The sequence below is a fragment of the Magnolia sinica genome, chromosome 6 (assembly GCF_029962835.1).
Source record: "Magnolia sinica isolate HGM2019 chromosome 6, MsV1, whole genome shotgun sequence".
NCBI lineage: Eukaryota > Viridiplantae > Streptophyta > Magnoliopsida > Magnoliales > Magnoliaceae > Magnolia > Magnolia sinica.
In genome coordinates, this window is record NC_080578.1 from 2,744,170 (window position 1) to 2,762,295 (window position 18,126).

Sequence of the window (18,126 nt, forward strand, 5' to 3'; positions counted from 1 at the left end):
GACAGCAAGAATAAACTATGTACATTCGTGGAGGGCCCAATTGAGTCTACTCAGCACGAAGAGAGCAGGTTGAACAACTCAGTAGGCAATCCAATTTCTTTTTTATCAGCTCTTAAAAATGAGCTGGAAAAGCGGATGGGCGGCGTGGATGAAACACACACCACGGTGGGCCCCACATGGTCACAAGGCAACCAAACCGCTTCCATGTTTTCCATGCATGTCAACCATAACGCCACGTGCATGCGCATGAACAGTGATGCTCTGCCAGAGCATCGATGCTTTTCTCCGTGCAACACAGTAGCAAGAATCCGAGAAAAGTGAACTCACAACTACCAAAAGAAATGAAAGACTCCGAAATATGAGCCGCTTATCTGGTAATTCACGGTGTAGATTCAATATCGTACAGAATCAGAGAGGTACGGTCATCAGGTGGGCCAAACGAGACCATACAAGTATACAACTGGTACCGTTGGTCAATTTCTATTAACCGTTTATTTATTTTATACAAGAATGACCTACCGATGATCATGTCGACCTTGGAGATCGAATGATAAGCGGCTCTAGTACACGTGTGAGGCGAAGGCAACGAGATGTTCAGACCGGTCCATCTGCGAGTGTAATTTAAGCCCAACAGGTGACTGGAAACTGGGGTCACCCAACCCAACAACCCACAATGCTGTAGATGTAAAATCCACTCCGTTCATTAAGTGAGAACCATTTTTTTAACAATAAATAAGGATATGAAGCTTGACTGAATACTTACATGGACCACACCAATGAGAAAAGCTTCGAATTGCTATAAAAACCGCTAAGTTCACATGGTGTGGCCTGATTGAGATTTTAATCAGGATGATCTATGTATCTTCTCTTCATACTTGTGAGTTACACCAGATTGACGGGTGTGATGAAAGATACACACCATGTTGTCCCCACACACAGACCCATGGTTGGGATCCCATCCCCAATGTTCCATGTGGTGTGGCGCATATGAGCTGTGGATCTATCTCACTGTTCGTATCTTTCCTAGCATTGAGTATGGAGCCTGATAGACGGAGTTGATTTTACATATACAACATGGTGGGCCCCACAGACTTGGTTGTTTTACGCAGTGTGTAAAACAGATGCTGTATGAGGATTCCATGGAAGGAGAGACTCCCTCTGCAAATCTCGGGTCCACCTTTTCTACTCAGGCCAGAGAGAGATAGAGAAAGAGAGAGGGGCTTGTCCTTCGATCACTCACCTACCATAAAATCCCATTGGATCCATGCCTGGAAATCGCAAAACCTCGGAGCATCAGCAACCATGAATCGGCCATCCCAAAACCCTAGAAATGGAATCCTTTCGATCCATGAGAAATGGAGATCCCTTGATCCTCTGCTCACCTTCGCCGGAGGCTGACCGCTGTCTCCTTCGTCATCAAAGCCAGGCTTAGATTTCTCTTCCCTTTTGTTTTCATCTTAGGGTTTGGTTTTTTCTTTGTTTTCTGGAGAGATGGGGATTCCGGAGGTCTTGGAGGGCGGGGCAGCGTCGGTCGATTGCAGCGTCGGGACGATCGTTTGGGTGCGGCGCAGGAACGGTTCGTGGTGGCCCGGGCGGATTCTCGGCCCGAACGAGCTTGCCGCTTCTCATATCATGTCTCCGAGATCCGGGACGCCCGTCAAGCTTCTCGGAAGGGAAGATGCAAGCGTGTGAGTTCTTTTTTTGACCCTTTCGTTTTTAATTTATCTGCATTTTTGCTTGATGCATGCATTTGCTATATTGTCATTTTAATCTGTTTGCTTCAAGTCAACATGTTTCCTGGTTCTCGATCAGTGGCAAATATGAATTTTTATGGTTTAGATACGATCTTCTCTTGTTTGGCAGAATTGAGGTGGTTTTTTATTTTGAAATGACCTGTTTGATTGAGTAACTGGTTGTGAATGAAAATTCTATTCGACTGCATATTTGCTGTGTTAATCATGGGCATTCTCTTAGCATCTATTTTAGCAGTAGAAAGTGATTAGAGTGGTTTCAGCTATTATTTAACCTTGTTGTTTAGTGTCTATGGGAACCTTTCAAGAATTTTGCTTGCTAATTATAATTAGTAGGAGTTTTTTATCTTTCAAAAAAAAAAGAAAAAAAGAAAGAAAGAAAAAACTAGTAGGAGCTTTTGGGATCGTGTTGTAGATGGCACATGCAGCGCTTATTCCTTAGTTGCAGGAACCTCCTATTCAGCTGCCGATATACTTATCATTTTGAAACATGTATCCCTGCTCCCACTCCTTTCAGCTTCATGCATATATCGTTCCTATGCCAATACGAGCTCCATTGCAGTTTTATTCGAATTGGTTATCCCACTATTGTTGCTATGCTTCAAAATAACTGTCAAAAACAAAACATGTATACCTTTCACAATGAAGACAGACTGACAGTTGCATCATTGCAAAGGTTCATGTTCGATATTCTGCTAATAAGTTGCCGATAAATAAAAAAATGTAAAGAATGCTGCTATGACATAGAACTTCCATGCTATTTTTGATAGAATGAAAGGATACACAGTGCAAAGCACCTTTGAGATTTATGTGCCTCTTTTTGTGGGAGCTCTCTCATTTATCTCTTTTTACACAAATGACCATTATTCAACTTCCTCACTTTTCTTCATTGTGACATATGAGGAACATACATGTATCTGAACTATGTCTATACTGTTTGCTAGAATTGTTGTTCCATATTTCTCTCTTATATGAATCTGCATCCAAGGAATTTTGGATTTTAGACATCCAACTAAGGATTGCATTCGTCTCATTACTGTAGAGAGGCATCCCATGTATGGTGGATGAAAGTTGAACAATAGATAGCATGGCTTGAAGTTATGCATCCTGAAATCACTGCATTTTTTCTCCTTTTTCTGCCCATGTTTATATGACCATTCAACTACTTGAGCATGGCATTTCTAGTGTATGGGTGCTCTGTGCTAAGTGGTTTGCCTGGGAACTTGCTGCATATATTTCTTGTTTCTACATCACAACTGTCCTTCCATGACCCAACCATACTTCCTCGTCCTACGCAGTAGCATGTAACAGTTGTCTGGGGGGGGGGGGGGGGGTCAGTGTTGGGTGGGATCACATTGGCATGTGAATGGTGTCAACAAAGTCCTTGCCGTTGATGGTTCTAGTAACCTCGGTCAAAGAGGGAGGTTGGTGTTTGGTGGAAGCCAATTGCAAAGGTTTTCTGAGTCTGCCATTTAAAAGGTGACTATAAGTCATTAGGAGAAGGGCTAAGATGATAATGATGTCCCGGATGATAGGCATGCATTCCTTGTCGATTTTTTGTGCTGTCTGATAAGCATGCTGTTTTCGCATAGCCTGTTTCTCTTTTTTGAAAAGGGCATTCATTGTTTCCATTATTCCTTCAAGTCTTTCTAAGTACTTTGGGTTTTTCTTTTCAGGGATTGGTACAATTTAGAGAAATCCAAACGCGTAAAGGCATTTCGATGTGGGGAGTTTGATGAGTGTATAAAAAAAGCTGAGTCATCCCAGGGCATGCCTATAAAGAAAAGGGAGAAATATGCACGCCGAGAAGATGCTATTCTTCATGCTCTTGAACTTGAGAAGCAGCAGCATGAAAAAGAACAGCAGAAACTAGGCATTGCATCCAACTATATCAGCAATAAAATTCCTGGTACTTTAAAAAAAGAGTTGGGCAGCTTGTCTCTTTCAGAAAATCATGTGGGCAATAATGGAGCAAGGGATCATAGCAAATTTATAAATTTCAAACCACAACTGCTTTCAAAGAGACCAGATTCATTCCTTGAAGAAGAGAGCATGCAAAATCGAGTATATACTGAAAAGGGAAAGCTTGTGAAACATCCAAACTGGGAGGATGATAATTCTGAAGTGATACCTCGGATGAGAGGTTTGCAGGATTTTGGACTTCAGATTGCTCCATCAAAAAGAAAGCTTTCTACATCTGTTGCCTGTGAGGGTTCTCGGAAACCTTTTTCTGTTGAGAATCATGCCCATCTTTTTCCTAATGGCCAGCATAACATTGGGAATGCAAATCATTTTAGCAGCATCAAGAATTCTTTGGCCATCAAAAGGAAAAGATCATTGGGCGGCGTGACCGAGGAGTCCCTTGTTAAAAGACGTGATAGACGTCGGCCTCTTGTCCAAGTATTACAGAGCAGTGCCAAATTGCCAGCATGCCAGCCATTGCAATTGAATGGTGATGGTGTTTCTATTTCTACGCCTGGAGAGATGGATCAGGGCAGTGCAATCTGCCGGGCCAAAAGGAGCAGATGTGTATATCTTCCTGCTGATTCAAATGATTGTTTGGATCTCATAGAATCTCCTGACCAGATGCGGACATCACCTTCCCATTTTGGAGTGGACAATTATCTTCTTCACCCTGGTTCTTTGACAGAGGACAACACAAGCTCTGGATTGATTGAAGCACAGGAATCCGATTCTTCAGAGACAGATTACTCAGATCCTGACATGGAGGAAGAGGCTGCGGTGCTTTCAGGTTAATTTTAATTTTAAACTTCATCACACCATGTTTAGATCACTCAGCCTTTTCTTTTGTCAGTGTAGATTGCATTACTTCAAGTTTTTCCTGAACCTTTCTATTACCAGCTATTTCTGTGCTTCTTGGGTCATTGTTGATTTGGGTTTTCAATACTTGGTTTATGCCTTATACTTATTACATGGTTTCGTCTATCATCAGTTAAGGCCTTTATATTTTTACTTTATGATGTATTAGGGCAAGGGTTGTTAACTGGGATTGGTTCTTCCGTCATGCCTTTCATCTATTATTTTCGCTTTCGTATTCACATATTCTATAGTAAAACTACCTTTCCAAAAAAAATAAAAAAATCTATGGTAACACTCTGTGTTACGCGTGTTTAAAACTTTTAAATTGAAGCCAGTAGCTGTTTGGGAGTAGTAGCATCCAATCCTTACCTGATAGGCATAATATTTGTCCAAACAATCTTGTAATTAAATCTAAGGCATTACAATCTATGGGCAGCATCCACTTCCGAAATTTGACCAGTCCAAAAAAATAGCAATTAGATTGTTGCGCTGTTATTGTTCTTTGAGTAACAATGATCTATTGAATGGGAAAATCAGGAGTACATAAGATGCAAAATCAAACCAATCCAAAAAAGGGAGGGATAAAGGGAGGGTTGGAGAAATCCATATGATATACAGATTGAAAGTCTCATGACTACTTAGTTGAGTACCCGCCATTTCATTGGCCTACTGGCGAATAGCTGGAAAGATGCATATATTGACTAACAAAGCTTGTCAATCTTGACCAACACACTGACTAAATATCTCTTCAACTTTGGGAGAGAAGCTTTAAGTGGAAGTGGAAAGTTTTTTTTTATATACAATATACTGAGCTTCGAGGAAGAGTTCGCTCCTTGGAGGCTAGTGAATGTTCACAAGATTTGGGTTGATTGATTCGTTAAAAAAAATCAAGATTTGGGTTGCTAAAGGCACATTCTCTTTTACAAATATTCCTTGTGAGGTAAATAGGTCAGTGACTAAAGAAAAGGTTTCTAGCTCCATTGCTTGTATAAAGTAATCTCTACTGTTAAGTTGACGCACTTCCTACTTCGACAAATTGCGAAGGAATTTGCATGATTGATTGCCTCTGACGAAGAAACATAATCCTAGTCAGCGATTGTTGCATGTGCATGGGGAATGCTGGAAGTGTAAAACATTCATTGCTATTTTCCTGCTGCACTTTGGGACTGGTGCTCAAGTCAATTCAGTTTTGCGTGGTTGATGCCTAACATTAGATCCATTCACCAGCTTTGGGGGGCTTGGAGGCAGGGCCCTGCACACTGGAAGGGAAAGGCTTGGAGTCTTGGCTTTATGGCTATGTTATGGGCTGTTCGAAAGGAATGGCATAACTGAACTTTCAATAACAAATGCAAATCAGTTTCCCAGGTAATTGGAGGAATTGAAAAGTCTTGTTAGCTCTTGGGTGAAAATTTCAAAGTATTTCCAATGCTAGTAACAAGGATGCTTCTTTTTGGTGGTCAGTTCTTGTTTGTAATGCCCTTTGGGCTTTTTTCTCTCTGATAAAACTCCATTTGCTGGTAAAAAAAGAAAGAAAGTAAAGAAAACAAAGAAGAAATCATACACAGACATCTTTTAATTGAGGGAAAAATTTATGAAAAGATGTTGCTTAGGTTTAAGTAAGGTTCCTAGACCCTGGAATCTTGCTTTCTTCATTATTGATACGGTTATATGCCCCTGTTTCTACTTGTGACGAGAGAGGACAAATTTTGGCATTGGAAGAAGTGGCATGATGGAGTTGGCTCTTAGGATGAGAGAATCTGATTTTTAATGGAGCAAATTTGAAGTAAAAGAGCTGTGCTTTCCTTCATATAACTTGGCTTACCCTAAGGTGGTAATCCAATGGTGATTTTGGTGTGGGATCTGGCAGTGGAGAGAATGAAAAATAAGTTAGGCATTTGGAAGGGAAGATGTCTCTCTCCATGAAAGATAACATATTTTATTTTATTTTTGTTTTGTTTGCGAAGGGAAGATGGCTCTCTTGCAGCCAAATTACTCAAAAATCAACTCTCACAAATCTTCTGGCCTATTTTCTCTAGCTTCTCAAGATGCCGGCAGTGGTGTTGACGATGTTCGAACATATTCAATGGAAATTCTTGTGGGATGGTGCGGGATGCGGCATTCATCTCATCTCATTCTCATTAATTCTAAAGATGTGATGTGGTCCAATCAATTGAGTAATGAGATCATATCGCAAGCTACCACTGGGCAGAACTAGTAATAGATAAAGGTGAGAACAAGTAGTGACTTGGAGTGCTTGAGTCTCAACTTGCCGTTGGCAACATGCTCTCGAAGATTTGTGGGAAGCACTAAAGTTGCAACTTGCTCAAGTCTCAACCTTAAGATGTGAGAGAGCCCAATGTCTCAAACATTGGAGAAGAGACTAGGATTCTCATCACAAAAAACAGAGTATGATAGCATGATAAGAGAGTTACACGTACAACCCCTTTTATAATCTCCCTATTGATTGGTAACTTGCCCCCTTCTTGGATGCATGGACAACCTGCAACAAAAGTGGTGTACAATGGCAAGACAATGCCAATTTAGTTAAGTCTATCAAACCATATGATATTTAGGATGCTAATATTGAACATGAACCCATGTTTCCACCCGAATTCTCATAACATTGTTCTCCGAGAAAGAGGCCAAATGTGCTAGTCCATGGTTATGTTACGCAAGTGCTCCAATATGCGTGTCTTCTGTGTTTTACACTTCAATTTTAAGTGTGGAAGCCATAACTGTGACGTTCTTGATTCCAAAAACGTAACCACCATCATTCACCTTCAAGGAGCTTGCACCAAGGGTCAACATTGAGCAGGTACCTTTCGCATTGGTTATGGACGAGTTAACGAAGCATTTATAGGAAGGGATCCCATGGTGCATGTTGTTTGCAGATGACATAGTTTGATTGACGAGACTAGGGATGATGTAAACACAAAACTAGATTTATGGAGGGTTGCTTTAGAATCTTGAGGATTCAAAATTAGTCAGACTAGTACAAGGTATATGGAGTGCAATTTTCGCAACAATAGAAGTGACAATGGAACGTCACGGTATCCAACTGCTTTTCTTTCCTTGGCAATGTCGTGGTTTGATCTCCCCTACGCCGTAGGAACATGATGGGCGAAGAGGTGGATGAGTTTGTGAGACTCTTTGAATGTCTTAAACATTGTATGCCAGAGAAGATAAGGGGACAAAATGCTTTGGCTGAAGGAAAAATCCGGTCTCTTTTCCGTTTGGTCCTTCTATAGTCCATTGCGGCACTTAGAAAAGGACGACTCAAGAGTGGTCACGGCCAAGATGTGGCACTACAGGGCTCCTTCGAAAATTGCGGCATTCAGATGGCTGGTTGGAAGATGAAGAGTTCTCAACCTCCAAAGACAATCGATGGTGTTGTCTAATATTTGTGTGATTGGTATGATGGACGCTGAGATAGTAGATCTCCTCTTCATTCATTGCCCTTTTGCTCAGCAAGCGTGGAGTTCTTTTTTTTGTTTTCTTTTTTTAGAATCTTCCACGTCTTGGGTGATGCCCAAATCGGTGGGGGATCTGATCTTGATTTGGCATGGTTGGGGCTAGGAAGAAACATTACAATTATGTGGAGATTGGTTCTTCTAGCCTCCTTATGGGCTATTTGGGAGGAAAGTAATAGGAGAGATACTTCCGTAATGAATCCCTTAAAGGAGGAGGTCTTCTTAAAGGCTCATATTTTTGTGCTTGAGTGGGCTTCTTGTATTAAATCTGTGGAAGATCATGTTTTTTTTTTTTTTTTTTTTGTAATTTTTTACACCATTTGGCACTTCTTTACTAAATTTACTTGTTACTCCTAAATAAAGAAAGAAAGCAACAATAGAATTGGGGAACGAGGAATTGGTTAAGATTGCTGACTCTAGGTCCCCAAAATGACCACTTTTGATGTTTTGGGTTGATAAGCCATGAGAGTGGAGAGATTGAGAAGGATGTATTCAATCTGATGGAGATTTGCTTCTAGAGTTTTATGTAATTGTCGTGTAACACTCAAAACTAAAGGGGAATTTTATAGTATAACTATAAGACCAACCATGCTTTGTGGGACAAAATGTTGGGAAGTTAAGGAACATGTACATAGGATGAATGTAGCTGAAATAAAGATGTTGAGATGGATGAGTTGCAAGTCAAGGAAAGATAGAGTTAGAAATGAATGCATTCGAGGGAACTTAGTAGCAGCACCAATAAGTAATAAGATGAGGGAGAATAGACTTAGATGGTTTGGTCATGTGCAACTGAGACCAAGAACTGCACCGGTTACAAGGGAGTTGGTACAAGTTGAGGGCTCTAAAAGGGCAAGGAGAAGTCCCAAAAGGACGTGGGTGGAGGTAGCAAGAGAAGACGGCGAACTATGGTCTAACTGAAGCTATGGCACTTGATAGAGTGGAATGGGGGAATATGATTCATGTAGCCGACCCCAATTAGTGGGGATAAGGCTTAGATGATGATGATGATGATTCACCCTAAAGGAATAGTTTCTGTTAGCCCCTTGGTGTGCTGAACTCTCTGCCAATGATTCCCGCCATCTCAATTCAATTTATCGGGGATGACCTCAATTGTTTCTTATTCTTATGTTTTGATTTATGGTTTTATTTGTTGAATGATTCAAGTCATGTTACCACCTCCTCATTATGTTGCTAGATTCATTCTGTTGCTGCATGTCTTGATTGCTTAATTCTCCAGTGTTTTTTTTTTTTTCAAAGATAATTCTCCAGTGTTTTGGTGGTCGGACGATTGCACTCATCTCTTTCTCATCCATTGATGTGTTACATTTGCTGGTTTTCAGATCCAAGGAACTTGGAAAGGTATACCATTTTTCGAGCTCCAGAGCAAATAGGAAATATGAACAATGAAGAGCTAGACGAGTGTGCACTTTCTAGTGACATGTCCCAACTCCATCCTCATGAGCAGACAGCAGGTATTGCTGCTGATATGGGGGGGTCCAAATGGCAATTGAAAGGGAAGCGCAATATTCGCAATTTAACCAAGAGGCCAATGGAGGTAACGGATGGCAGGGATTCCATCATTATTGCTGATAAATGCAATGGATCAATTCGTGGACCGTTTCTTGAAGCCAAGGGAAATGTTGCAAAGGTGGGGAGAATGGATAGCCCAAGGGCCTTGGAACAAGGCCTCTACCATAGAAGTGGGGAGTTAAATTATGCTTACGATGAGGATGATCTGACTGAGAATGATTTTGGGCAAAACCAAATGGTAGGACATGGTAACCGAAGATACCCATTAACACTCAAAGCATCTTCCAGAGATCAAGGGAGAAACAACAGTAGTGCTGCCAGTTCAGACGACGACTCGCATTTGATGTCCCCATCAAGCCGGGGGGCTGGTCGGTCATCTCAAGCAGCTCTAAGACGGTACTGGGAAGAGTCAGATGAGTGCTTTGACCCAGTGTACTCTAATCTCATCGATGGAGTGGGAGGCAGGTTGATGGATGTTGATTTGAAGGTCCAAGCAAGCTATCATGGAGAGCGTGTGCCTCTTGTTTCTTTGATGAGCAGATTAAATGGGAAAGCAATAGTAGGGCACCCAGTCCAAATCGAAGCAATGGAAGATGGCTCATCCGACCTTCTTCTTTCTACGAATGATTTTGGTGAGGACCTCCCCGAATCCGATGGAAATGCAGCGCTCCCTCCAGTTTGGCGGACTGCCAGAAGGACAGCCATGCACCGGGTCCCACGTCCTCCTCCATCTGCAGCATTGGAAGGAGAGGCGGACCCACCTCAGTGTTCAGATATGGAAAGTGAACCTCCATTTAAGAAACCAAATGCTGGTCATTACAATCATAAGGTGAATTCGGTGAAGAAGAGCTTCTCTCACATTCGCCGGCCTGTGGTGGAGAAGAAATTTCCTAAGAAGCTATTGAAGAAAATAAGCTTGTCCAGCCAGAAAACGAGAACTTTATCTTCAATTGCCACCCAACAGAAGCTCAGCGGCAAGAAGAGTGACCCGAAACTCGATGGCATGAGTGGTGACTTGGATAGCACAATCAAACCTGAAAAGACTGTACCTTCAGTTAGTTGTGTCCCTGTGAAGCTGGTATTCAGTAGGATCCTGGAAGCAGTCGGCAGGCCCCCATCCAAGGCTGCAACCAGTTCTGCAGAGGGGAAACCATCATAGGCATTACCCAAACTTGTTTCATTGGATCAGGCATTCTCTTCCCAAACATCTGGCTCTATGCTGTATATGCACTATACAACAACAATATTGGGTGCCAGACTTGGAATTGCAGGGGCCCCATATTTGGGCCGGTTGAAGGTGAGTCTCCCATTCTCTATTTTTGGTGAATTTATTATACTGGCCTCCTGGGGAAAATGAGAGCGAGAAAGTCTTTGAGCCTAAGTGCCTAACCTGTTCATTCTTCTCTACATTGTCTCTGACCAACCGATGTAAATTTCATTTCTAAGTAAATCTCATGTAATCTATATTTAAATCGCCTTCTGGAGCTTGAGATGCTCGGATAGTTGGTTTCTCATGCATATGTTCCACATCCTCTCGCAGCGGAGTTCTGGAAAAATCGGCATGCTCTAAAGATCGCGCTTCGTTTGGATTAATGGGTTGCTGACTACTGCTCCCTTGTAAAGTACTTCAAACCTTTAGTATGCTTTGTTTGGTTCACCTGATCAATCCCAAACAAGGACTCTCGAAGATGATCATGTGAAATAACCAGGAACGAGATTTTACCGTCTTACCATTGGGGGGGGCGCTTTTGTCAAAGAGATCTGCAGGAGTGTGCAGGTCCAAACTCAATGAAAGGAAAGGAAAAAAGAAGAAGAAGAAGCCAGGTTTTACTGTTGTTCTGGGAAGATGACTTGTTACAATATACTTCAACTTGTTATAGAACATTTCAAAGAGATGACTTGGGAATATGAGAATCATAGGGAACTAGACTTTTTTATGTGTTTATTATCCTGCAACTAATACATGAAGTAACTTGCCGTGAAGATGACTCTTTATACATTTCTTTTCTCCTTTTTCCCTAACTCCTGGATATTCTTCTCAAGCTCCATTCAACTTCCACACTTTCTCATCAGCAGTCATATTTCTTCAGAAAGGGCTTGGTTGTATTAGTAGAAAATGGGAACTTTAATGTATCTAATTGCCCAATGTTCATGTATCTAATAAAATCATCTGGTGCTTTCTAATGCTTATTGTCAAATTTGGTATCAGAATTTTTGATTGGCAGGGGAGCTCATGAGCAATCCCGCATGCCCTAGTCGTTGGGCCTCACCTTGATGGGACCAATCAAAATATTGCACTGGCCAGGACATCCTAATTCTTCTGTACATGCACAGGCCATGTAACAGTCAAAAAGCCTAATTTTTTTTTTTTTGGCCACAATCTACATCGTAGCACCGCCTGGTCTTGTCGTGTGTGGTCGCTGCTGATCTTCAGCTTGGATTCTCTACAAACTTCCCAGTCATTTGGTGGGAGGCCCCACTTGTATAGGTGGGCTGTTCATGTAATTCCTCATTGATGTCTAAATCACCACCAGCCCAGCCAGACGGCTATGATGGTTTAACACGATCTTAAAAATGGTGATGACCCTTTGTCCTTACTAATGGCATAGTTCTAATAAATCCGGACCCTATAAATTTCTGAAACAATTGTGGATGAATTGTTACCCAAAATTATCCCCCAGATTACCGCTCATTTTCAATTGCAAACTTTGATCCTAATAAGAATAGAATTATAGATTTGAGCAGACAAGGCTATGATGGCATGTTTGCATAAGTGGAATCTAGTGGAAAAAGGTAAGAAAAAACAACAAATACTAATTACTCAATGATGATTTTTCATGAGTAGTATTGAAATATGGATTCTATTTTATCTGGAAAAGGAAAAAATAATAATTGCTCAATGAAGATTTTCATGAGTATTGAAATATAGATTGCATTTTTAGATTTCTTGTTTAGAAGGCAAGTGAAAATATCAGTCATTTTGCAAAAGTCAACTAATTTCTTGTGTCAAGAATTTAAATGGTGAAGTATACTAATTATTACGTGAAATCCACCTTTTCCTTTAGCATCCAAATGCAAATTGATGGATAAAAGAAAATTCATTTTTGTTTTCTATTGTTTGGCATGGAATCCATAGTATCAAAACATGGCGTGGTGAGAACAAATGCTGAAAGATAAACCAAATCCCACAAACTAAACCAATGACGGTCCATCATAAACTCAAATCAGGGTGTGTGTGTTGTTTTACAGATCTGGATTGGGGAGGGTAAATGGGGTGACACATTTCTACCATTTATTTTTCTAAGAGTTCTGCCTTACTAATTTCCAATTAGTGAAAGATGGAGGAGGTTTCGGAGCTGTATCAAGCTGTTTGGTACACTTGACTGGACTGGACGAATACCTCAAAGGCTATTGTAGAAAATCTAAAAGACCCAAGTTTAAATATGGAGGTTTTGGGACATCCCAATAAGGTGCAGATTTAAATGAGCACTTTCTATGGAATTGCTTGCGAATATTTCAAACTTTGTGCTTACATTTTCTTTAGAGCCTGTTTGGCTTTCCAATTTTCCACGAAATACAAAGTACATGAGTCATTATTATCAATTTTAGGTGTTTGTTTAAATAAGATTTATGCATAGTAAATCAAGAGTCAAATACAGTTGAAAAGAAAGAAGGTAAAATAAATTATAACAATTACATTTTCATATTATAAAACTATTATTTTTACAAAGGGTTTTTAGTAAAACAAACAATGCAGCAAAATCATCATTGTAGTTAAAATGTAAGTGATGTCATGATGCAATTAGAAGAGTAAATAATCATTACTTATTTATAGCCATTTACTGTAACTGGACAACCAAACAAACCTTCAATGGTATTAGATTTGTGACAGTGTGTATTGTCTTATTTTAATATAGAATCTAAGATTTTATTTTTTATATAGCTGTAGCAATCTCCTTAATACAGATTGTAATTGACTATACAAGAGGATGTTCCTCTTCTCAAGGGATATACGAAAGTTTTGCATAACTTGTTATGATATCAGAGCTGGTCCATATGGGCCATTGATCATTGACCCCATCCCTGTGCATGTTTGAATGGGGGAATCTGTAAACGAAATGAAAAAGCACTAATAATTTTCCTTCCCGAGTCAAAAGAATAGCCAGAACCAACATAGAAATATTCATGGAAATATTTTGATTTGTATTCTTGAATTGAATGAAAACAAATGCTGTTCATATGCCCTTTCTTTCTACGGTCGAGTCTTCAGGTTGACCAAATCCTGCGTCCAGTTTTAACTTTTGAACTCATCACTACCAGATGAGCTGGTGAAACTGGTATACAGAATGGATGTTATGCAGACATTACGTTGCCACTCAGAGCGCAGTGCACCGTATTATGCTTCTGATTACCCGGGCATGAATTACATAGCCACCCTATCACCGCTAATGTCCTCCGCTAATGTCCTTGTTGACCCGATATGATGGGATTTAATTGGGCCAATGATGAGTCTAATACGTATTCCATCCAACAACTTTCAAACATGGACCTCGTGGGCATCTAACATCAGTAGATGGAACCATCAAATCCTGCCACATCAGGTCACTCCCATGTTGGCAGAGGCAGATTGCCTATGACCCTATAAAGAGGTTAGGTGAGCTTGTACTGTGATGTTTGTGAGAAATCCATTTGTCCATCTCTTTTGCCCGCTCAAGTTGAGACATAATTCAAAAATGAGCTAGATCGGGTCCTTACTCGTGCCTCAGTGGTGTGCTGATACTGACACGAGGTCGTTGGTTCGAGTAGTTATTGTGGTGAAATCCCACCATGGTTTGTGTGGAGTGTGAGGACGCATCTAAAAAAGAAAGAGTGGCCATGAGGGCTACAAAAGTTTTGGATGAGGTCATTTGAAAGGTTTCAACGGCAACCATTTTCCTCTCCACCTTTTCCTACAGGGTGGCCCGGTTGAGTTTTGGATCTACCTAATTTTTTATCTCCTGTCTTGACATTATGTAGAAAAATGGATAGACCGAGTGGATTTCTTACACATAACAGTGAGGCCCACCAGCTTCCTGCCATTAGTGTTCGCAGGCAATCCCATCCGTATCCCTGAAACCACGCCATTAGAAAATGCCAGAAGAGACAATGCACACGCATGCGTGGGACACCGACCGACCGACCTCAAGGCCTTTTGTCCGCATCAGAAGAAAAATAGAATAGAACCGGTCAAGAGAAGAGCTTTGATACTCTGACGGGGTGTGATGGTTGATACACAGGCACTACCAAAATTTTCAACTGGCATTCCTATAAATTGTGTTAAACGGACTAGATCGAAAGTCCCAATTTATTTGGACAGTAAACCCCAAAGCGACACCGATTAATGTCTTAACTTGCATATAGATGGTCATTTATTGCACTGCCGAAATGAATTGTAATTAATGGCCTAAATTCATTAAAAAAAGTTATTAATAAGAGGTTAAAATTCTTAATTAAATCTGCACGTTTTAACGATGAACAGATTATAGTGGATCCCAGAGTTTGAATGGTTTAAATTAACCTAATGTAGGTCACGTGTGCGATTTTTTTGTGCCCGAGCATCAACCATCACGCTCTACCAGAGTTTCAAATAACTCGTACATGGTCAAAGTATTTAAAGAAAATGTACTTTTCTAAGCTCACACGCATAGACACCGCAGATCACGTCCACGGCAGTGCATGTACCAGCGTGACAAAATAGGTGAGCAAACTTAGTGGGTGTTACCCTTACCGTGGGACCCACTTTAATAGTTTTTTCTTTCTATCCATGCCGTTCATCCGTTTCTCCAGATCATTTTAGATATGATATCAAAAATTAAGGAGATTAAAATCTCAGATAGACCACACCACAGGAAACAATGGTGATTGAGTGCCTCACTGTTAAAAATTCCAAAGGGCCATCGTAAGGTTTTAATAATGTTTATTTGTCATCCAAACTGTTGATAATGTAAAAAAGACCTGGATGAAGGGAAAAATATAAATATCAGCTTGATCCAAAACTTTTGTGACCATAAAAAGTTTTCAATGGTTATTCATGATGGTTTCTAGTGGTTTGACCTGCAATTTTGATCTTTGTTAGGTTTGGTATCTTGTCCTATAATGGAATGGAAAAATAGATGGACGGTGTGGATATGAAAAAAAATACATCAAGGTGGGCCCACACTGTTAGCGCAACAGCCACTAAGGTGTTACCCAGGTAACAGCTAATTCACTCCCGACAAATCGATGCAAAATCCAAGCCATCCATCCGTTGGGTCCGATAGCATAGGTTTTCCTGACCAGAAATAAATCTGGTACATTTAGAAGGTGGGCTCACATGTTAGAAATGGCTGAAAGTGTTATAACTTCAGCTTGTTTTTACTACCGTGCATTTGCTTTGCAAAATGTGGCTGACATAACCAATGGACCGATCTGATTCTTGAGCCAGAGCATCTATATAGGCGTCCCCATTCGGCGGATGGAATGGATTTCGCACCTGTGCCATGATGGCACGTGTAGCTTTTATATGAGCTTACGGAAAGGGCATGCGCCTGACCACTTGATTTGTTTGGTCCCTTGGTGACGATCCAGATCGTGTTCTGCGCCTATCTCCATTACACGTAGGATCCGCATTTCCCACGGTATTTGGAGACGCGGATTGCGTGGTACCCCTTCAACGGGCTCTGAGGGGTCACATTTTTGTATGTGTTTTATCATTCAATCTGATGATAAATTCAGGCCGAATGGATGAAGGAAAACACAAATAGCAACTTATGTGGCTCTTAAGAAGTTTTTAATAATCCCCATTATGGGGTCTACTCGAGCCTTCCTTACTTTTTGGCTTGTATCTTAAAATAATTTATCAAAGTGGATGAGCGGCTGAGATATAAAGCATACATCACAGTGGGCCCCACGGAGGCCTTGCAAGGACTCCTAGCAGGGATACGGCAACACCAAATCTGATGACATAGTTGTTTTCTTATCCAGTAGACTATGTTGGGCCACCATGAATATACGTGTTTTATCCACGTTGTCGGTCCATACCTTTTTCCAATTCATTTTAGGGGTTAGCCTAAAATTTAAGTACGGTGGAAGATTAAGAGGGCCACACTATAGTAAAAAATGGGAATAATGATTCCACGTTGAAACCTTTCTAGAGCCCAAATGATGTTTATTTGTAATTCAACCTATTCATAAGATCACAAAACATGAATGGAGGAAAAACACCAATATAAGCTTGATTCAAAACTTATATGAGCCTAAAGAATTTTTTAACAATAGACATTCAATTCACATTATTTCTCATGGTGTGGTTCAATTAAGATTTCGTTATACTTCATTTTTTGGGATGGAGTTGTGTAAAATGAATAAATGGAGTGGATAAAATACATAAATCATGATGAACCCTATTGGTTCACTTAGTATACTTAGGGGTCGTTGGGAGGAAATTTGATGTGATTTCATGTTTGGAGGAAATTTGAAGTGATCTTATATCCTTTGTTTGTTTGGCACCATGAGATGCCAAAGGGTTTCAAATCTTTCAAAGAGGGAATTTGAATTTACAATGAAAACTTGAATTACATCTAAAATCCTTTCAAGACTTGCAAGTCTAACATGTGCATCACTAGACTAGTAATTTAGTGCGTACATGACTCATTGATGATATGCGAAAATAATTAAATTATCAATTGCATCGTTATAATTACTTTAATATAATGATCAGTGTCATCCAAAACATTATCCATATAAATCAACGTTAAAAATCATTAGCTAGTTACTTGGATGTGCTTTTGTGTTTGTGGCTTGGTATAAGACTCTCAGCATATATTTCAATAGTTAGTCCCTTTGTGTCGAATATTACATAAGCTAAGTAGAGATGCTAAAGTTGATATAGTAATTAAATTCAAATAAACTTTTGTAAACGTAGAATGCATAGTTACTTTTGGAACGGATAGCTTTTAAATTTAAGATAGTAGAAGGTTTCTAAATTTTGGGGTTTCAAATCCACCTCCCAAACTAGCCTTTACTCGGTACGCAATCCGTTTCTGACAAGCCCGCGTCCGTATCTCGTGGCACCCACTTACGACCAGCATTTTACGACCAGCATGCTAAAAAATTACATCCGTTAGGTCATAGAAATCATCAGATCCTACCGGTCCTGTGATTCATAGCTGGGCTAGGATAATCCAATATGGGAGCAGTTGAAGCATTCCCATCTCATCCATGCGGGCCCATCAGGTAGACGACAAAGATCACATAAACAGAGACAACACGAGTAGGGACTAGAGATCCTGCAAATGATCATCCACCCGTCCAATCTTGTGCCTTGCGTACATTGGAGTCACAGCTTGGTGCCTGCAACCTCTGCAAGAAAGCAAATGTGGGCCCCACTAAAAATTGGAGCGTTTCGATTCATCCATCGGTATCCTTCTTCAAGTCCGGGTAATAGCCATTGACCTGACTCAGATGCGGATTTGATCATTTAAACAAACTTACTAGTCTGATTTTCATCCCAAATCGTATCTATGTTAGGAAACACA

The 18,126-nt window shown here is 40.5% G+C and overlaps 1 protein-coding gene across 3 annotated transcripts; it reads left to right on the top strand.

The window, feature by feature from the left end:
- Nucleotides 1–1,124: 1,124 nt before the first annotated feature.
- Nucleotides 1,125–11,755, top strand: LOC131247945 (uncharacterized protein At1g51745-like). 3 transcript variants are annotated; one of them, XR_009172101.1, is made up of 4 exons: nucleotides 1,125–1,688; nucleotides 3,428–4,503; nucleotides 9,382–10,868; nucleotides 11,112–11,755. XR_009172101.1 is itself a non-coding variant. In XM_058247919.1 (3 exons), exons 1-3 carry the CDS (start codon nucleotides 1,492–1,494, stop codon nucleotides 10,728–10,730), a joined length of 2,622 nt encoding a protein of 873 aa, XP_058103902.1. In that variant the 5' UTR covers nucleotides 1,125–1,491; the 3' UTR covers nucleotides 10,731–11,755. The 3 variants fall into 3 exon arrangements, 2 of the variants coding, with proteins under 2 accessions (XP_058103902.1, XP_058103903.1); XM_058247919.1 differs by having other exon boundaries at nucleotides 9,382–11,755; XM_058247920.1 differs by lacking the exon at nucleotides 1,125–1,688 and adding an exon at nucleotides 3,081–3,230 and having other exon boundaries at nucleotides 9,382–11,755.
- Nucleotides 11,756–18,126: the final 6,371 nt, after the last annotated feature.